This window comes from Falco rusticolus, chromosome 3 (assembly GCF_015220075.1).
Source record: "Falco rusticolus isolate bFalRus1 chromosome 3, bFalRus1.pri, whole genome shotgun sequence".
NCBI classification, from domain to species: domain Eukaryota; kingdom Metazoa; phylum Chordata; class Aves; order Falconiformes; family Falconidae; genus Falco; species Falco rusticolus.
This window is the reverse complement of record NC_051189.1, coordinates 80,770,259-80,792,406: the sequence shown is the minus strand read 5'-3', so window position 1 is coordinate 80,792,406 and position 22,148 is coordinate 80,770,259. Positions and strand designations below refer to the sequence as shown.

Here is a 22,148-nt window from a genome sequence, read left to right as displayed (position 1 = left end):
CTGATTCTGTCAATTTCAATACAATAAAGACTGTTTTGTTTATGACTCTACCCACAAGTAAGAATATCTGTTTCTCTGCATTTGTTTCCTGTAGCACTTTGGTTTCATCAAACTTTGAATTATCTTTAACCTCCTTGTAGTTTTCCAGGAATATTACAATTAATTTTTATTTTTTTTTCTCTCTTAATGTAATGATTCTGAATTTTATTTTAGTTTTACGTGTGAGCTGTAACCTGGTATGACTTACAGGATTCTTTTGTTGAATAGCTGATATTACTACTCCATATTAATTTGTTTTTATACGTAATATTTCTTTTAAACATACAGCTGTCCAATTACATCAGAAGCCCCTGTGCTGTGAGGTTTTTTTACTCCATTTGAGAATCCAGTTCCAGATAGCTTTCTAATCTTCAGTACCAGCCTTCCTCTTCCATGAATTTGTTGGAGCAACTGACTTGAATGGTTACTTTGTAGGATGCTGCTTGTTTAGATTCATCAGCCTTGATTACAAGCCTGCTTCATCTAGTTTAAACTAGAAAAACTGGATCAAAGACAACTTTTTGTGAACATTCATCCTATATAGTTCTCCTACTTTATCAAAGCCAAATTTTAGAAAACATATCTTATTGAGTCAGTGGATATTTAGTTGAAAGACAGTAAGTAGATTCAGTCTGTTGGTGGCAGCTTACTGCATAAATATTCATTATTTGAATTTCAAGTTATTTTGATTGGAACTGGAATTAATTAGCAGGTTTGTGCTTTTTGACTGAAATAAGTCTCATTTATCCTTCTAGTGCAAATAGTTACTAATATAGATTCAAAACCACTTTTATTCAGCATTGTACATAAATAAAGTTTATTCCTCCAGTAAAGTCCATGCCAGCAGATTCATTCAAGAGCTGTAGATGATGGTATTACAAAATCTGCATATTATTTATTTACTATGCTATAAGCTGAAACTGTATGCAAAAAGTCAGATTTTGGGACCAGCCAACACTGAGTTTTAAATAACACTTTCTAATATTCCTCCAGGAATACTAAAGAAGCACCTGGCACTTCAGTAAATGCATTGATCAGGATAAACTGTTTCTAACAGTACAATCTTTAAATTGTCTGTAATTCATTCTTTTTGTACTCTTTGAGAATTGACTCTTCTGTTTAAAAAAAATCTCCAATGATAAAAATGCTAATAAATTTCAGTGTCAAATGTGTATGTTTGACATATCAGTGTCTTTTTCTGTTTGCCAGTTGTGCAGTCTTCAAATGATATCTGATAATCTAGTTATGTTTTTCTTGACGAGTGTCTGCAAGAGTGATGATTATCAGGCGGGCCAATGCATCCTTCAGTTACACTCTAGAAGCATGTTGCCTTGCAGTTATATCCTCTCAGAACTGTGCACCTGTACAGCCCGCCATGAGATACCAGTTACAACTGAGCACGTTAGCTGAAAAATGAAGCTGCACGGAGAAAGTTGGTTTTAATTTCTATTTATTTAATTTTAATGTGGGGAATGGAATGATGGTGCTTAAGCCATAAAAGTAGTCAATCGCTCTCCTTATTAGACATATGCTAGTCATGAGCAAATGGCAATAAGAAATGCTGGTATGACTCAAGATGTGCAAAAACTAGAAGCACATCTAACAAATTAAAAGACATACTTGAAAAATAGGCTTTTAGGGCATGTGCATTTGAATATCTTTTTTGTTCTTATCAACTGTTTTCACTGCAAACATTATATGGAAGATGGGTTTGGTTGTTTCTAGTGCTTTGTGACATAGCAGCAGTCTGTCAGAAGAGCAGACTTTGTGAAAACTGATGTTACAATCAAGGAATCTGTAGTGCAGTTGTCCTGATATTTTCATTCCTTTTCTGCCTAGGCAATACAGAGTATTTTTCAAAGTTTAATGTTTCAGAGTTTAATGTAGTACACTATACTACTGTCTTAACCTGGAAATTAAAACTGCATTACTGTTGTGTCGTCCCCACCCCCCTCCATGATGAAGGTGATAAGGAGAACAGAAACCAGCACAGCAGGCCCTCATTCTTGTAGGCAGTTTCAACAGACTAATTTTGTCAATCTCCTTGGATGCCGATATTGAGAGAACACCAGGGCTACTCCCTGAAGCTACTAAAAGCAACTTTGATTCATCTGTGTTTCTGTTTGTTTGTTTTAGTTCTTGCAAGGTGGGCAGTTCAGAAGTTCAGCTGTTGGATCCCTGGAGTCTGTAATCAAGGCAGTGTGCAAAGAAGAAACTTCATTTTTCAGCAATGCAAACCTGTTCATCGACATGCCTAGAATCATGGGACTCTTGGATGACAATAAGGCAAAATATGGCATTCCTGAAGACTCAAGTAAGAAAAACTATCAATCACAAGTTGCATGTATGCATTCAGGGTGTAGGGAAGTTTTTCCCTCTAAAATGGAAATATTTATATACCAGCTGACATCTCAATTGACACTGTAATCGGGAGCATGAGGGTCAATCAGTAAAAGTTTTATGGCTACAAGGTAATTGTTTATGAGACACAAGCGATTCTGGTTGTTTTCTATCTTTGCAAATAATAAACAAGACTATTTCTGTCTTAGAGACATATTTATTAGAAATTTTAAAGCACTTGGTGTTAAAAATATATCTTTGAGATACAAGATTAAGAATTTATTGCTACATGCCTTTCTGCTGTGAACACAAAGCTGTGGTATTATTGTGCAGTAAAATATGCAAGCCCTCTGGATAAAGTAAGTTTTTAAATAGTTAATACTCCTGTTCTCTTGATCACCTTTTTCTCCCTTTCTTCAATATACATTTGACTTTACACTGATTGATTTTAGTATCGTTAATAACATTGTTAGTGCCTTGGTGGCCCTGTGCAAGAGAAAAATACAGTGATAGAGTGTCACTAGAGAAGGATCTGTGACTGTAAATCATGACTCTTATGAACTATCAGTTTCTATAGTCTGCAAAGTCTTTCTGAAAATTGCAGCAAACTCAGGTAGTCTTCTGTGTCTTTAGCATATTGATGTTTCTGACTGGTCAGCTTGGAGCCTCTTAATTCTTTTCTGTCATTTATCAATGATTGCATTTAGTAATGATTGTTCCCTTGAAGTAAGTAAAAATTTGGGCAAAGAACTTGTTTTTGGGCAAAGAACTTGGTGTTCTTGATACATTTCTGACACTTGTTTCTTTAACTTTTGGCAGGAATTTAGATGTTTTTGGCCTAGTTTTACATTATGTACAATAATTTGTCTTCTTTGAGGACTTAATGACACTATTTAATAATTCCTCATAGTGCTAGAAATGGGTTGTTTCTAAATCTACTCATAATAAATTTAAAAAAACCACCAAAACAAAACCAAAACCAAACCATCCCAAACACATGAACTGGACATAAAAATCTAAATGTTTCTCACAGGAAACTCATTGTCTTTACTTGAGTGCAAGTGCAGCAGGATATCTTGGAAGATATTCCTTGCATCCTAGTTCTGAATGACATGCACCCTAATGCATTAATAGCTCCATCTGATGCAGGAACATGTTTTTTTGGTTAAGGAGTGGAAAAGTGAATTGACTAGATTTTTCAAATCAAGAAGTTGAGTGTCATGCCAATTTTTTCCCGTACTTTTGGTAGGTTCTTATGAAATTATACAAATAAAAAAGTTTGTATTTATGAAGGTACTTTTGTATTCCTACTTCTTTCTTAAGCAGGAGTAGAAAGCTACAGAACAGAGAGTGTGGAGTTAGTCCATCTTTTTTTTTAAGGTGACTTCCCTCAGCATTCAACTTTTAGGATAGATGGGCTTCATAGACTGCTTTTCAGAAATGTGAGAAGCCCTTTGGACTCTGATTCTTTTTTTCTTGTCTTAATGTTTAGAGTTCTACATCCTCAACACTATCATAGAATGCGGTTAAACAATTTCTATTCAGGGACCTGTAGTGGTTACTTAGTGACAGGTGGATGGTATTTGTCATGGTGCTAAGGCAGATCTGAAATTATGACCCAAGATTTTCTTTTAATTAAAGAAAAAATAAAATAATCCAACTTCACCTGTGTTGTATGTCTTAAATGTGAGTCTGTCTTTGTTTTTGCAGCTCCATTTTGCTTGAAGCTTTATCAGGAGATTTTGCAGTCTTCTAATGGGGCTTTGCTATGGACTTTCCTGAAACCTTTATTACATGGGAAGATACTGTACAATTCAAACATCAACATGATTGACCTGGTGATGGAAAAGGTAAGTATCAAAAGAAACACTATTTCTGTTTATTGATTTTGCCTTTGTACTTCATTTTAAAGGTCCACTTTTTCAGGGTAGGTAGAAACAATTGGATAATTGCCTTTTAGAAAACTGGATCCACCCTGCCCCTGGAGTTCTCACCTTATTCCTACTTTAAGCTTAGTATATCTCTTGTTACAGTGGTTTCACTTCAGCATGAAAAGCAGAAGGTTGTTTAAAGTCCCTTAAACCTTGTATAAAAAGAACACATTAGCAGAAGTGTCATGCTGTATCAAGGTGTAGGATATACATATTCCAAGTAAGCATTTGCCTTCAACATTTTCTTATGATGGGAACTCCAATGGGGCAGCATAGGGAGCTGTGTGGAAGGGACACCAGAGTAATGAAAGCCTGTTCTGAGGGAGTCACTGAGCTGCCTTGAAAAAAATACAAGCCAACCTACAGTACGTCCTTCCTGTTTATGTTTCTAACGCCAGTAGTACGAATGGCCAGTAAATAGCAGAGCTGCCATATTTGTGGATGCTGGTGACTTGATATTATTCAACAATTTTGCTGTCTCCGCAGTTCTGGTATGGTAGGTACTCTGTCTTGAGCATGATTATCTGCAATGATATGTTTGTTCATGACTAGCTTTGAGGTACTTCTGTAAGAGGAGGAATGATGACTTCTTTTAAATACACATTAGTGTTCTGTGTAAATTTTGCATTTATCTTGCAAATGTATTATTTTAACCTGGAATATTACTTATTGCAAGAATGGTAACTTAGATTAATTTAAAATGTAGAAAAAAACCACTACTGCTTGTAAGTAGTACACAAAAAGACTGTAGTAACTTTAAATGTGATGGTAACTATATTCTGTGTAAATGGAATATGTTGTGGTATTTTGATTTATACTCTAAAAAGATAGTAAAAAACTAAGCTGAAAAGCACATACATAGGTAGTAGATACTAGAAAATTTTATAGTTTCTGCTGTGAATTGGAAATAAGGTTTCAATGATTACAATCTTTGCTGTTAAATAACTTAATTTGGGCAATGGGCTGTCTCTGGAGTTGAGTATAATTAATTTTAAATTTTTAGTCAGCTAAAAATGAAGCTGTACTTGATGTTTATAGATGGAAATACCACAAAGAATAAGTTGTAAGAAATGATAAAAATCCCAAATTGTTTTGAATATATGGTTATATTCTATGTTACAGTGATATTTAGAATAATGCACTGAGAACATTTCCACATTATTTTCCCAATTAATATATCAAAATGACATTCTTAAAAATATGTGTAGAAAAGATAAATATCCTGAAATATGCCGTATTCCCCTATAGATCTTTTACTGAAATTAAGACTGAATAATACAGTTAACAATGAAGTTTGCTTGTGGTTTTGTTTTTTTTTTTTGTTTGTTTGTTTTTTAATACTCTGGAGCAATACAAAGATTCTGGTAGATGCCTCTAGCACAATCTCTCATTCTCATTATGTATTCTCAAGCTCACAAAAGTTCCATCAGTTTATTCAGGAACCTGTCTATGCACATCTTCACCCTTCCCCTAAACCTGTAGATCTAACAAGCAGTTATGGATGTATCTGTTTATGTGCAAATATGAAAGTAGTAGGAAAGTTTCTTCAACAGGTTTTTAATTTATTTTATTACAGAAGCCTATCTGCTATTGCTTGAACAGAAATAAAATTTAAGTGCAAAGTATTGTTCCAGGTACCTCGAACACAACTACTAAAACCCAACCCTGTAAGCCCTTACACAGCCAAATCTACTGAAATCGGGACAGAAGTTCTAATTTCCTTTAGACTATGTGACCACATGGCAGCTGTTTACTAGAAGAAAAAAAGTAGCTGTTTAAAGCTAAAAAGAACATTAAAGTTTGTAAGCTAAGCTATGTTCTTGAAGTTTTTAATATGACTGTTTTGTTTCAAGACTGTATAACTGATGATTCTTTGTTAAACTGTGAGGTTGCTGGTTCTACCTTCTGAGAAGTCAACAGTTCTACTGTGTAGAATAACAGTGACTATCACAGATACAGGCTGTAGTGCTGACTGAGAGCAAAAAAGTTCAGTAACAGCTGACATCCAGGAGTTCAAAGACCATGTGTGATGTCTTTGATCCTTGCTTTTGCAACTGTACTTTTTGCAACTGAGGAGCTATTCTTATGAGACTATTTGGTATTTCAAAAGATTCTGAGCTGATCTTGGGCAATCACATTAGGACAACCTTGTACTCTTTCTTTGTAATTGGAACAGTCAGAATGTATATAAAAAACATAAATGTAGCAAGACAATTGAGAAATGAAAGAAAGGAAACTAGCAAATTAAGTTCAGTTTCCTGTCTTTTTGTCTAGTATAATTTGAAAAATTGATAATGAGTTGTGTAAGTTCTTATTTTAAACTTATCACGTCTAGCTTTGCAGGAGCACACTTGACTTGTGAGCCTGTTAAAAGATGTAATTATAAAGGCAGTTCAATAAGCTCAAAATACCATTTTTATTTATTCTTACATCAGGAAGAGGCTTAGACATATTCAATCCAGACAAAACCATAGGTGATATTGAAAGCTCTAATTTTAATCAAAGGCAATATCCAGTCTAGGTGTTACCAAGAATATTTATTTTAATGAACCTTCATTGATTAGGAAGAAGAGAACTTGAAGAGACTTTATATTAAACATCTAAGTCCAGCAAGTCATTAGCATACAAAATCACAGAGGCTGCTTTATAACGTGTAAGATTATACATTCACCTTACCCTACGTTCTGATTCCTATTGTAATCAGTAAAGGCTGTATAGGGAAGAACTGAACAACATGTCAGTGAAGTGATATTCCCCACAAATACTGTTGCAGCTTCCAAAATCTCAAGGGCCAGGCTTGCCAGGACCTTTGCTGACTTTAATTTCTTTCAAATAAGCCTATACATTATATAAGGTTCACCTTTTCCAAAAATCCATGCTGCTGCAGTAATTTTGTTTTCTATAGTTTGTATAAAGAGGTCGAATACAAGCACATTGTGGTTACTGTAGCTCTTTGAAAGTGACTTCAGCAAAAAAATAAAAAAAAAACCCATCTCTTCTGAATCAAGTCAAAAAGGACTAAGCGTAGAGCTCAGATCTTACAAGATGCTTGATATAACAGTTTCAAATGATGTCCAAAAATTTGATCTCCTTGTGTTCCAGTGTGACCTGTGCTTGCTCTGGGCTGCAGAAATAGCACTCTCCTATTTTGGCTGTTTGCCACGCTTGCAGCCTTTCTGGTCTCCCTCTGCTTGCCATCATCATGCATGGACAGTGAGTTACATGATCCTGAGAGTCAGGCCTGGGATTTCAGTCCATGAGGTTTCTGTGTTTGTTAACAGAAGAACTTTTTTAGTTGATTTGACACCAAACTTTAGTTTAACATTTAGGATCACTCTCTCTCTGAAAGTGGAATGGGGAATGTCATGGAAGTTAAGTGCATAAATTCCTTCAGAAAAATGAAATTATCTGCAAGGGTCTTATTGGGTCTTCTGTCCTACAAACAGGAGAAAAGAATCACCACGAATGGTCTTCCTATGTTGTGTTAGGAGTGAGATTTAGCAAAAGGCACTTAAAATACTATGGCAAAAATTGTTTGCTTTCAATTGGAATTACTGCAAATAGTATGGTCCCAAATTGGAGTTTACAACTCATTGCAGACACTCTTTGCTGGGAAATGTCATGATCTCTACCATAATAACAATGCTGGATTGTTCTTAAATGCACTTCTGTGACTCATAACACCAATTTAAACAAAAAGATACTGCAGTGTTTTCTAAACTTGAGTATACTTGTGATCTGTTTAAAACAGGCTAGAAAAAAATGGTCGTTGTTTGCTAGTGGCTAAGAGAGAAATTGTAGCTTAGGTTCGACTGGGACAGAGACTATGTTGCTATACTCAAGTCTTCCTGTGTGAGAGTATTTTGAAATTGATTTATTGGTCACTTCAATTTATTGCCCACACCATGCTTCCAGCTTTCACTTTTATATTTGGTCAAAGTAGCTTGAATAAAAGACCTACAAGTTCTGTAGAGGCTTTCTTTTGAGTATGTCCTATTCTTTTTCTTTTTTTTCCTGTCTCTCTGAAACACCTCTATGATACTCTGTATGAAAGAGACATTACAAAATAGAGGTCTTTATGATACTTCAAGTAGAAAACATACATGCTGCAGGAATAATTTTCTTTGATTTACTTGATATCTCGAGACTGCAACAAATACTTTTCTTAAGTAGGACAATGAAAACATTGATATCCTTACTGCTGACTATCAAAGTGAAATGGAAAGAAATTGCAGAAGATCTGAAGCATGCCAGTTTTTCCCGTTTTTAAGATTTGCTGTGCACAGTTTTTACTTCATTTGTCTCCATGTATTCTTTTTCCCAGGCTAATTTCACTTTTGCTTTTGTGGAAAACTTGAAGACTTATTCTGAGACATGGCTTAGGATGTCTGAGGTTTTTAAAACCAGTGGAAATGTCCTTACAGTCTCACGGCTGCAGGTTGGTGAACTGTGGGAGGGCTGCCTATTTTCCAGTTTGCTATGTCACCTGGACAGAATTTCTGTACATGTAAAACTGCATATCTATCTGGCGTCAGGTTTAAAAAGAGCTGAAAAAGAGGCAGATTAGCTTTAGGTTATGAGCCTACAGTGTGATACTGAAAAAATTCTGAGGTGAAAAAACTTAAAAGCAATGTTACTTCACTATATCCAGTATTACCAGGCAATAAGGGAAATAAGTACACCTAAAAGCTTTATGCAGTTACTTAAAATAAATGTAAGATTGTAGGAAATAAAATATTTTCTGGAACTTGCTTGTTTATCACTTGCTATTTTCCAACAATGTGTGCAACTGATAAAAAAACCCCTGATATAGGAAATACTGACTAAAAATAAAGAGCATTTTTGTTACTGGGGTTTTCCCCATTCTACATATTTGTGTCCTTTTCCTTTTTTCCCCAATAAAATTTAGTTTTGCCATGGTTGACTTGTGAAAACATGCATGGCTGTTACACTTCAGGAAAATTTTACACTTTAGGAGTATTTTTTTTACTACTTTAAGAAAAAAGCAGAATCCAGTCATGGCCCATACATATCAATTGAGCTATTACTTTTAAGTTCAGTTAAGGAATGATGTCACTAATCATTCATTAGACTGGCAGATCTCAGGATGCTTTTGTAGAGGTAGCAATTTTTTCCCCCCTTAGAACCTGGCAAATGAAGTAATGAAGCTAAAATAATGTAAAAGGAATTCCCAAATGCCAGTTCTTTTAAGATATTTATTTTGCTATTGCTAGTGTTAATTTGGAGTTAGCCTGTTAAGAGGGGAAGACTGAAGACATGGAGAGGCTAAGTGACTTCTCCAGTGTTATGCAGGAAATCTTGGTCATAGAATTGAGCATGAATGCATACTTATATTTTACATTTCTTTAGAGACAATGAACCTGATGTAACATCTAACACTTTTCATTTTAGGAAGCACTGCAAAGCAATTTCATAAAGCACTTTCTAGAAACGAATTTGGATATTGACATGGAAAAACTCTTTAAAAAAATGCAAGTATACGGTATGTACATAAAAGTACATGTACTGATTACGCTTATAAGACTTTAACTTGAACTTAGAGCTATGTTCACTTGTAATTGAAGGTTTTATCTACTTAAATAGTATTAAAGTACTAGACTTTAAATTCTCTTCTTCAGTTAGTCTCAAATATTTCTAATTGTCTTTTTTCTTCTGAGTGAATGGTTAATTTGCATTTCAAAATATTGAAAGACTTCAAAAATCTGGTAACAAGTTAGAAGTGGCAAACTGTCATGGGAGAGTTATAAACACAGGGGCTATACTTAAAAGGAGTAGGGAGAAGTAATCCCAGTAGCCACAGTTCCATTAGTAGTAAATCTTTGTAGCAGATTTTGAAGGAAATCTATATACTTTAAATGGAAATAAATAGAAAATGAGATTGGATACAGTGTGTTTAATCAAAAGGGGTCTGTATTTTTTTTCTCCTTTTATTTGAGGATTACTTTCATGTAGTCTCCTTAAGCCTCAGAAAAGCTTGAGATACAATTAAAATCAGAGGGTGGCAAGTTTGGGTTCAGATCAGCAGAGACTAACCAGGGTCAGACCCAGCCCCTGGCATGGCTGAGTGGGGCCATGTGGGGTGATGCTGAGGCCAGGCCAGGATATCACCCTGTGGGTAGGGGGTCTGGGTCCAGACTGGCAGGTCCATGGCCAGGTCCACAGCCAAGTTGTGATGTGGTGAGATCTGCAGCCTGGGGCAGGCCCAGCCACAGTTCTGTGCAACATGGAAAAGCAGTGGCCCTGGCTTGGGCATCTGCACAGGGCTGTCCAGCAGTGTCCCCCTGGGTCACAGCCATGCACCCTTCCTGCATTGGTGCTGAGCCCTGGTAGTCAGACCTCCAGGAGTAGAGAGTATGTCCTCCAGGGCCAGACAGGTATCCCAAGGGGAACAGTTTATAATGGAGGACGTGGAGATTATGATGAGTAATTTTGGGTATACAGGGATTTAAGGAGAAGAAGAGACAGGATAACGTTGGAAATTCAAGTTACTTTTAGAAGAATTTGGTAGGTGACAAAAAATCAATATGGCCTGCTGTCAGTAAGGTAGGTGCATGATAATTAAAATGATTGCTGACATGTGCCAGAAGGAATTGTCCATACCAATGTAGAGTCTAACATCATTTAAGAAAAGTTCATGATTTTGAGGACCAGAAAGAGAGAAAAGTGGGATAAAATCCAGTAACAGGTAGTATAGCATCATATACAAAGGGAACTGGGTGCTTTCTAAAGGAGGATAGTGGTAGAGAGGACCGATCTGTGTAGTTTGTTATCAATGAGTGTTAGGATAACTATGAACCAGACACAAATCTGTTCCAGTCATTTGTTGGAGAAGAGAAGTGATGAGCTCCCATAAGCTCCCATAAAGGGGCTGTGTGGCCCTCAGTGCTGGAATAAATGGACATTACAGCAATATAGGTTATGAAGTCTGCTCTACAGTCAAAGATTTTTTAGTCTAGAGCTAAAATAAACTAATAAATGTACCTGAAGTGCAGCTTTTATTGGATTTCTGTACCTGCCTTTCCACAGGAGACAGACAAAAGCTCCTGAGAGATTGTAAATAATGAAGTGTTTTTCACTTAAATTGTACTACTTTCCTGAGCTGGTTCTGTCATGGTTGATGTGAGATGAAGTTCTTGGATTTTCTTTTGCATGCAGGATGTGAGATTTATTTGAAACTGGCCTTGATTTGGCTCTGTTTGAAGGCTAGGACTAGCTGAACTTACTTGCACTGAGAAAAATGGCACATGTTGCCCAGAATTCAAGCCAGAAAGTAAGAGCCTGGGCTCAGTATCCTCCTTAGATTAGGGACTCAAATTTGAATTCCTTACATCTCAGGAAGATTTTCTTAATCACTGAACTGTTGTCTAGTCTGGGTCAGGCACAGCACACCTCTAATGGTGAAGCTGGATCACAATACAACTGAAAACCCCACACACAGAACCACATAGTTTGAAAGATAAGAGGGAGGAAAGAGCAAGTCTCTCAGCCCACAAGGCCTGCTGGAAATATAACTATCTCAATATATTAGTTGAGTAGGAGATGGATTTTGTTTGGATCTAACACTGGGAGCTACATGATAGGTTACGGGCAAACAATATTTCATTAAGTAGGTATCAAGATCTCTGGACTTATCAGGTCCATCTTCACTGTTGCAGACAACATCATCACATGTGCATGTGTTTCTCAAGCTATAGATTTTTATGAGAGCTAAGGGTATGTGAAAATATGTAATAAATGGTCAACAGTCTTGGATGGTGAGTACAGGAAATCATTTTAGTAGAATGGCTTATGAAACTAGAATTTCTTTATTTTAATGGAATACAGCCAAGAAAATTAACATCATATAAAAAAATGCAAATCAATATGGGCTATAGCAATAGCATTTATGCCTTTGTCAAGCTGATATGTCCAAGGTGCCAAAGCACTCTTCTGCATTTACACTTTGATTACACTTATATTTACAGATTCACTTTGTCATTTTGGTTTTTGAAAAACAACTATGCCCTCTTATTTTTGTGTTGGTTTTGTATGCTTTCTTTGTTCAGTTTATTAGTCTATAATCATGTGCAGCTGTTACTGTAAACCTCTGTTCTTATGTGTGGGTTTTTTTTTTTTTAATCATTACTCTTATACTGCATCAGCTTTTTACTTTTAGTCCTGTAATTATCTTACTTGGATCCAATTAAAGTCCTAAACGAATCCATATATGTTATTGGGTTTACCACTCACAATCTGTTTATTTCTATCCAAAGCTGAGGTTTTCTAAAGTCACCTAATCTGTGTGATTATGTATTTTTCTTTTAACTAAAGCAAACATTCCCTTGGTTTATTACATCTACCCTCACATTAAGATAAATTCTAATTATGCTCAAATCCAAGATGTTTGTGTTTGTATTTTTTTTTTAACTTTTCCACAATGCTATAAAAATGGTTAACAGTCTTAGTGACATCTTATTAACCCTGCTATTCCTGCTGCAAAGTGTTGGGGACACAGAGTGGATTGATGTAGCACTCTTCCAACCCCTATAAAATTATTATGCATAAGACCTCGCAAAGTTATCAATTTCTAAAACAGTTCTTCAGGGTTACTGTGCCAGTTTTACTCACCTGGAACAAAATAAATATTTAACTGAGGGCAAAAAAGTTTGTGGTTTTCTTTTTAAACTCTTTACCTTCTAAGCTAGCTTTGTGTTGGCAAGGCAACTCTATTCCTCTATGCTTGCTTTCTGACTCTGTAATCTGCAGTCATTTCCTGGGTGCCGCCAACTTTATACAAACTCTGTCCCACAAGAGCTTGTGAGCTCCTTGCTGGCCACAGTCCTTATGAACCTTTCAAGAAGCACTGGGAGGCAGCTGTGCTGCAGGGTCTTCTTTTGGATTCTTGCTTGCTGAGTCTCTTTCTTGTACTACTTCTGTGATTTCTCCCAGATATGTTTTTCACAGGGATTTCCCTTATAGAGGGCTACCTGTGACCTGGGATGTAACAACCAGGGTAGAAAAAAATCAGGCAGCTTTCCTCCATGCTACAGCTCTACTGCCCTCATTGAAATGAAATAGTTTTATGTGTATATGGAAAGCTGGAAACAAATAGCTCTATCATCACCACTGAAAACTATGCCATCACCAAAACAGTCTGATAACTAAAAACCTTCTCCTAATTTCTGACCTAAATTCATTCATTGCTGGTTTATTACAATTTATTAATCTTGCAACCTTTTACTTAAATAGCACTTCTACCTGGTAGATTTACATAAACCAGAAATATTTTCTCCCAGTAACTTAATCATAAGTTAAACAAGCTAAGTGGAAGATGAGGGCTGAGTTGGTATGTAACGAAGTATGATGATGATAATAGTAAAAACAGATTTGCTGAGTTTTTTATTTGTAATTCCTACATTTATAAATGGGAAAAATACAAGATAGGCAATTCTATAGATGTTCATTCTAAAACATTCCTATGGATTGTATCAGTTCATATATATGTGTTATTTCTATACTAGAGTACCGAAATTCATGCACATTGTGAAAGACAGTATTTTGCTTCCAGAAACAGTTAAATATGCCATACTCCAAGCAAACAGCAATCTAGTTGGTATTTCTTATGCTAAAATGTTCAATAGTTTAATCCATAAGAGAGAAGGTGTTTTGGTTAATTACTGATTTCAAATTAAGGTCTTTCAAAGATCAGCTGGTAAAGAGATCTCTGGTGGTTTTGGGTTTTTTTGTGTGTGTATATATATGTATAGGGTTATATATAGTTACACACAAACACATAGGCATATACGAATACATATATATATGAAAGCTTAACCCTACTACTTAATGTTAGGAATATTCTATTCTCTCTAATGCTGCAAAAAAAGTAGCAGCACAGATATTTCCTTTGTTGTCTTCCTCAAGGATAGCAGTAAATAAGACTTGAAGTTTCTACATTTGGCTCTGTTTTCACTCAACCCATGAATTCACCTTGTCTTTGCTTGCCTGTCTTCTGAGTTCTAGACTATCAGTTCCTCAACTTTTTTCTTGTGTTCTTTATCCTTTCTCACTCGTAATCATGTCTGTTCCTCAGACTACTCCATGCATTTTCCCACTTATCTACCTTCCTATTTCCCTATACGGATGCTGAATAACATCGATGATTCAGATTTATCTGTCACCACTGTTATCAAATGAGGTCATCACCTATCCTTTTTAAAGCCTATATCTCCAAGTGAATCTTGAAAAATTTATGATGGAAATCTGTGTTGGATGTTTTATAATATTGTTTATTACCTGAGAAATTCAGATGTTTCCATTAAATCCAGATGAGTTAAGACTGTTTCTAGACCATGCTATCCTGGTTGTTCTCTCAGACATAAGAATATAACACTCTCTCTACATTCTCTACCAATGTATGGAGATCTGAATTCCTCCAAAGGTCAGCAGTTTTGGGAACCAGGCTTTAAGGTATACATTCATTCTGGATCCATAGAAAGGATCAAAGTAAAAATAGAGGGGTTGTAGGTTTTTTCAGATGCTTTTTAAATGTAGAGCTCGAGTCAAAACTCTTACCCCCTATACAACGATATTTGCAGTGTCAAGGAAAGAACTAGCAAATATATTGCTGGATGAAAAAGATCTCTGTTGTGATGTTTGAAGTATAGTAACTTGTATTTGTGTGAGTAGTTACGGAAAGATCGGGAAATGTTAAGTCCTGCAGCTTCAAGGATGTGGTCTATTTCTAGAACTTTATTAGAATTTGTTACATTTTTGTTGCTCTGAAATTGAGGGAAGACATAGCTGAAGACTTATAAAAGCCACTGAAACATGAACTATGCTTCCACAAGTTCACACTAAAATTCCTATGGTTTTAAAACTTCTTCCTTTTTTTTTAATACAAAGGGTATTTACTCTTATAGGATGTGCAACTGAGAACATACCTTTCTGTTCTGATCATTAAAACTAAGGAAGTCAAATTTATTTCCTCATCTTAGAAACTATGATGAACAAGATGCTTAACAGCTCAGCAAGTAAACAGATTGACCTGTTGTCACAGCTTGTAGTAAATATCTCTTCCTGTGTGTTACTGGACCGTTTCCAGCCTTTTGACTCTGTTGAGAAATTGGAGGAGAAGGCTCATGAACTCATGCAGCAAAACAATTTTTTAGCTAGTAAGTACCTTAATTAAAATTCATATTGACATCAGACTTTGTAGTTGTCTATGTTTATTGATAAGGTAGGTTAAACTTACACAGCTTCACATTATGTATTAAAACACATATAATACAGGCAAAATAAAATACGTTTACCTTAAGAGGTATTCCCTAACATTTGAATGCTGTAATATATATTGTAAAGACTAATTATGTTGTTTTAATTGTGGAATTGCCAAACGAATCCATGAAGTCTGTTATTTCTAACAAAATGTTGAAAAGAATAGTCATAAATGTTTAAAATAGAACAAAAAAGCTGAAAATTGTATAGTACTAAGGAGACTTGATTAATTATTATGATGAGATCATAGTTTACATCCTTTCTAATTTTAATTTTTATATTCTTGTTTTTTCAAAATGAAGCAAAGGAAGGGTTTTTTTTTGGTAAGTTTTATTCTTAAACCAACACCTCAGAGAAATTAGCTTGTTTATTCAAAGCAAATAAATTATTAAGCAACAGATATATCTCTTTTCTTCCCTGGGATTCTACTGTCTATCCTTTTCCTGCATTATATTCTTATTGATGAGATTCAATTAACTGTACAGAAGTTTAAAAGACAAGAATATTTTTCTTGTTGCACATGCTTTCTTTTCTTGCATAAAATGTTTTAAGTTGCATCTAGCCTTTCCAAAAGAGAGCCCCATTTAAGTCTTCATAAAGTGTGCCATGTTTTTCCCCCCTGTTGATTTTTATTGTCTCCCCAGACTCCTGTAAGTACACAAGAAAAGACATGTCTAAACAGTTCCAGAGAATGAAACTACTTAGTCTGGAATCCTATGTTTGTTCTACAACCTGCACAGTACCCCCATTTGCAGAATATGGAAATGACCGCCCTCCAACAATACAAAAGCGACAGGCCATACCATGATATAAGGAAAATTTCTCAGGAGTACTTTGAGGGGGTGAAATTTTTTGCCTTTTCAGGGGAAGAGATGGATAGATCTTGACCCTCAAAAACTGAATTGTCAAGTTCTAGATCCATTTTGCTTCTGTTTACATAGGGAAGGGTCATATGCTAACATAAGCTAACATTTCTTGGGAGTTTTTTTTCAGTACTGTGGCCTTATAATCTCTTTATATGCTTAAATCGGTAAAATGGCATTTTAAGGGACCTAATGAGTCCAATATGCCAATACTACATGCTCAGATATAGGCATATCTGGGCCTTACCTTTCCACAGTAAGGTATAAAACTAAAACAGAATAAACAGAATTTTCTTTGCTTGCTTTTTTTATAGTTTCATAGCTTCATGAAATGTCTTGGGAAACTAAATGTTTTGCATAAATAGGAAAATGAGATTGGTCAGTTGAAAAAATAAGCTTTACAGAAGAGGAAAAAGGTCAAAATTTTACATTCATCAAGAAGTCTTAAAAAATCTGGGTCATCCAGAAAGAAAATACCAACCAATCTGCTGTATTGGTACAGATGTATCTTCATCTTTTCATCTACAATTAAGCTTTCACCTGCTTTTTTTTTTTTTTTTTTTTTTTTTTTACACAAAGCTAGAGAAAATAAACATGCAAATTCTGCTGTGCTAAAACAGAAGTTTTAAAATTGATTCAGAAATTAAAAATCAGAGTAAATTTTAGTGTGTTGGTACTGTTTACTTTATCACCCACTTCCAGGGGTTGTTATCCTTTGATGGACAAATTTTATGGCTACTGCTTTCACTGTAGAATTGAGATCAGTCCCAAAGAACGAGTTAAATCTGGATATAAAAAGAATAAAATGCAATTCAAAGCAACAAATTGAGAAGGAATTTTCTCAGATAAAAATGGTTGTTGCAAACACATTTATTATGTGAATAATCTTCTACATTTCATATTTATGAATGTAAAAAATTTAAGTCTCTATGAAACCTACCATTCTTGTGTTGGGGGGTCAAGAAATTTTAGAGGCCTGCCATGAAAGGTGAATGTATCCTACTATCATATGGTAATTGGCCATGAGTTAGCTGTGTAAATGGCATAAATCATGTAAGCTTGGGTATGAAGCTCTTTTTCTTCTTGTGGCAGGTATCATCTTTGATACACCAAAGAACAAGACACAAGATTCTAGCAATCTCCTTCCACGACACATTTCATATACAATTAGAACAAGTGTTCTCTACAGCATGAGAACAGATTTGATTAAAAACCCAGCGTGGAAATCTCATCCACAGAAATTGCCAGCTGATGGGTTTAAATACAACCACATCTTTATTCCTCTCCAAGACATGATTGAAAGGGCAATTATTTCAGCACAGACTGGGACAAATACCTTAGAGCCATCCATTCAGGTGCAAGCCATGCCTTACCCTTGTCATACCAGTGATCTGTAAGTAAACTTTCAGCTTTTTAATTCAGTATATTATCCTTATTAGATTAATACTAGAGGACTTGGGAAACTACTAGGTCTTTGTAGTGGGTGAATGTGTGTATCTCAGCACAAGACTGAACCAGTATGTTCAATACCAGATGTTACAGCATAGCAAATGTTGTTTAACAGCTGTGACCACAACAGATTATGCAACTTCTGTCTGGCAAATGACCCCTGATGAGCTGTTGGTGGCTATACTGTGGAGTAGTCTGCTGGACAGAGACCGTGTCAAAATATGGTGCAACTAAATTAGATTATGCTAAGAAACCCACTTTCCATCCTTAGTTGTCCTGTACACAAACTGTAAATTAATCCCTGGTATGTGTTATAATACAGCATAAGTTGATGAAGAAAAAAAAATAGTGTAGAAATGTTCTTTGTAAAACCATGCAAACATCCTGAGTATTAGAATTAAAACTTAGTGGTAATATATCTGTTAAAGTGGAGCAAAAGTTGACTGGCTCTTGGTATTCCCTACTGTCCAAATATATTATTTTGCCGTAGAAACAAACCTGAACTTTGTTTAACTTTGAATGGAGCCCTGAAGAATGATTACATCAGTTGTACTGTTGACAAATACTAATAAAACTTTATAGTACTAATACATATATTTAGCTTCTTCCATGAAAAATAAGCAATTCTAACCAGAACAAGAATCAACCTTATTACTCATGTCAGATCTTATTTGTGCATACTTTGAGAATAGTCCCAGTATTAATCTATTAGCATTCTGCTAAAAAGTATTTTACCTTTGGGGGTTAATAACTCTGCATATATGTTCTTTCATAGATTCTTGAACAATATAGGGTTTTTTTTCCCGCTTATGATGATGTTAACATGGATGGTTTCAGTTGCTGGCATGGTTCGCAAACTGGTTTATGAAAGAGAAATTCATCTAGAAGAGGTAAGAGGCAGATTAGCCTCTGAAAATAAAATGTATGTATTAAAGTGTACTGTAATACAAAACTTAAACTTTGAAGTATGTTTATGTATTTATAATCCAGCTGGCTTTGTTTTCACTTGTTTCCTCTGAGCAGTAGGTTTTAGTTCTACCTGCCAACTCAGATTCACAACCATTGTTTAAGCATCAGTCTTCTTAATATGCAAGTATTGTCTCTGAGACAAAAAGCAACAAGCAAAACATCCATAAAACGTGAAGCTGGAAACTGTTTTTTGGGAAAAGTCCTTGTGATTAGAATGATTTTTATTTGGGATTATTTTTCATGTTTTTCTATACATGGTCTAAAATGATAAAACTTCCTATACCAAATTATTTTTTTTCCATATATTGTGTAATTCTCAGAAATATAAGGGAGGATGATACAGAAAAAAAGCGAAAATTATTTGGTTATATCAAAGGCTAGTCCTAGCATGTGCTAAGCATATGGAAGGACAGGGGGTTTATGATAAGTTTTCTATATGGACAAATATACTTTTTTGGAAGAATTATACTGGCCTTTAGACTGCTAGAGTAAGCTTCTTTTAATCTGGGAAATTATCTAATTTCTCTAGACTTTGTGTTCTAATATAGGCCTTATTGTTTTAAAAATGCTTTAAAATATTAAATCAACTTAATAAACTTAATATTCATCATCATATGAAAAATGTTTCATAAGTAGCATTGGCTTGTTTCCAAAAGCTTTTTTTTTTTTTTTTTTAAAAAAAAAAAAAAAAAAAGAAAGAAGGGTAATACATCATACCTGGCTAAATTATTATTTGCATGCTAATACTTAAAGGTTTACAAACATATCCATATGTTACTTTTAGTTCAGCAACAGGCTGGGAAAAAAACATTTGCTTATACAGCGCTGTAGATACCTTCACTACTTTTTAGAGTATAAAAAGGCGAACTCCTCACCGGAGGACCCAGTAATCTGACATCTGGTGGTGCAACCTACGCATAAGGGTTGTGCCTGAGCACTGGTATTCCTCATGTTAATATGTGATAAGCTCAGAGGCAGCCCTGCTCAGAACGTGGTTCCAGGAGAAAGCAGCAGAAGGGGTAACACAGGAAAAGAGAGAAGAAAGTAGTAATTTAATGGGAAAATTACATCATTCAGGAGCTAGTAGTGTCTTGGTGGTAACATGTTAAGAGAAGAAGAAAATTTGTTTCCTAACCTTAACTTGCTTTGCTGTGCTGTCTTGCAGTATATGAAGACAATGGGTGTGCATCCAGCCGTTCATTTCTTTGCTTGGTTTCTGGAGAATGTCATTGTGCTCACAATAAGCAGCTGTGCTCTGGCCATTATTTTAAAAGCAAGTGGTATCTTTGCTTATAGCAATGGCTTCCTCATCTTCCTTTTTCTCCTGGATTTTGGAGCTACAGTTATTATGTTAAGCTATTTTTTGGGAGCATTTTTTAGCAGTGCTGACACAGCAGCTCTGTGTGCCAGCCTTGTATATATGATCAGTTTTTTACCCTACATAGTTTTGTTGGTCTTGCAGAACCAGTTGAGTTTCATCAGCCAGATTATAATGGTAAATATTTATTTTCCTTTTCTAATTTTTCCTCTCCAATCATGCTGTGGGTTTTCCATAGTTTTGAACTTTAGACTGTAATTCACTTATTTTTTTCCCCAGGTTTCTGTTTGCTTTTCTGTTTCACTGGAAATAAGTCAATTAATAAATACCAAATTGAGAAAATGTTTTGAACGTACAGAGGAATAAAAAAGAAATTCTTAAGGAAATTTTGTAAACCTACAGAAAATATAAGGAGGTTGCATTCCTCATGCTCAGAAGTTCTCTTTACGTTTTGATGTCAAAAAATTTTTAATGTTACTGTACTTTCAAGCACACCTGGTGACATGCCACTCCTGAAAGTCATTATTTGTTTGGACAAAAACTAGTGATTGATCCTCTATTGAGTACAATTGGGGATTAGATTGGAAATTTGTCTAGTGTTTATCTAGCTATACATATAGCTAGTCTGAGGTAATATGTTTCTTTGGTGTCAGTTCTTCCATGTCCTTTCCTGTTTTATTTACACCATGTGCTGTTTTATGTCTTTGCATTGTCTTAATATACTATATCCCTGATTGGGTCATCAAATACACCATCATACAATGCAAACCGTATTTCACATTATGGCTTCACTCTTTCAAAATAACTCACATACCAAATTAACCTGGTGGAATAATTCATAAACTATTAAAAAATATGGTTGCTTTTTCAGTGTCAGTTGGTCAGATAAAATATATTGGTTCTTTGCATACAAGTAAGCAAGATGTAAGACTACAGAATTCAGGCATAAACAGACAGGGTGGAATTAATTATTTTTTTTCTGTTGCTTTTTTTCACCCCTCCTTTGGGCCACAGAGAGGGAAAAGTATGAATCAGATAATTTGCACACTTTAAAATAATTTATTTCAAAACTCTTCAGATATCCTGCATTTGCTGAAAATCAGAGGCAGCAGCATGTGAAAAAGGTAACAATTTTTGAAGAGAGAGGAGAGGCCATCAAGTGAGATAATGAAACCTTAGCAATGTAAAAGGCAGAAACTCAGTTGATGGTAATTAGCATTAACTTCTCTGTACAAAAATGTAATCCATGCCGCTAATGTTTTTGAATTTTTTCTAAGTAGCAGCCTATGTTATACTTTTTGCTTCATACAGCTGGCAGGATGCATTCCTTTTGTGTCAAATATTGCAGAAAAAGTATTTAATTGCATTATTTTGAAATAAGATAAAATGATCTTCTGTTTCAGCTCACTCTCAAACTGCAGAACTTTGTCACTGAGTAACACTTTAATTGCAGTAGTGTTTTGGATCTCCCCATCAACCTTTATGAGCTCACCAGTGTTTTTCCACTGATCAACAGTCACACTTCCTTGTTATGCTACATCACACTAACTTGCTTGTTTTCCATTTTGTAGTTTTGTGATACAGCATGATTATGTTGCTTCTTGGAAGTCAAATGTTATTGCCTTGCACAAAGATGCTGTCTCAGCATATAGGACCCGGTGTGTGTGTTCCTTCTGCTTCTGTCTCTTCTTGAGTTCTGGTCTTACAAAAAGGAGTAGGAGCACTGCTTTTACTATAGAAATTATATTTATTTGCTTGCCTTTACAGTGTTATGTATTATAAATTTTCAGTATACGCTAGATTTATGATGGTCTATAACTTGTTATAAAGTTAAATAATGCTTTCCAATATTAATAACTAGATCAATGGTGCTCTTTAAGGTGGAGCAAATACTACTGCAGTATGTGGAACAGAATTGTTAAAATGTAAAAGAAAATAATGACGATTAGTCAATGTGAAACAAAG

General features: G+C 35.2%; 1 protein-coding gene across 3 annotated transcripts in view; it reads left to right on the top strand.

Moving 5' to 3' along the window:
• The window catches only part of ABCA13 (ATP binding cassette subfamily A member 13), a 200,360-nt gene that overhangs the window by 60,795 nt on the left and 117,417 nt on the right, over positions 1 to 22,148 (top strand). For all 3 annotated transcript variants that reach the window (XM_037381325.1, XM_037381324.1, XM_037381326.1), the window contains exons 25-32: positions 2,176 to 2,353; positions 4,090 to 4,229; positions 8,635 to 8,748; positions 9,723 to 9,813; positions 15,305 to 15,481; positions 17,540 to 17,840; positions 18,672 to 18,786; positions 20,031 to 20,360. In XM_037381325.1, coding sequence (XP_037237222.1) covers positions 2,176 to 2,353; positions 4,090 to 4,229; positions 8,635 to 8,748; positions 9,723 to 9,813; positions 15,305 to 15,481; positions 17,540 to 17,840; positions 18,672 to 18,786; positions 20,031 to 20,360 — 1,446 coding nt within the window. The remainder of the gene's footprint in view (positions 1 to 2,175; positions 2,354 to 4,089; positions 4,230 to 8,634; positions 8,749 to 9,722; positions 9,814 to 15,304; positions 15,482 to 17,539; positions 17,841 to 18,671; positions 18,787 to 20,030; positions 20,361 to 22,148) is intronic.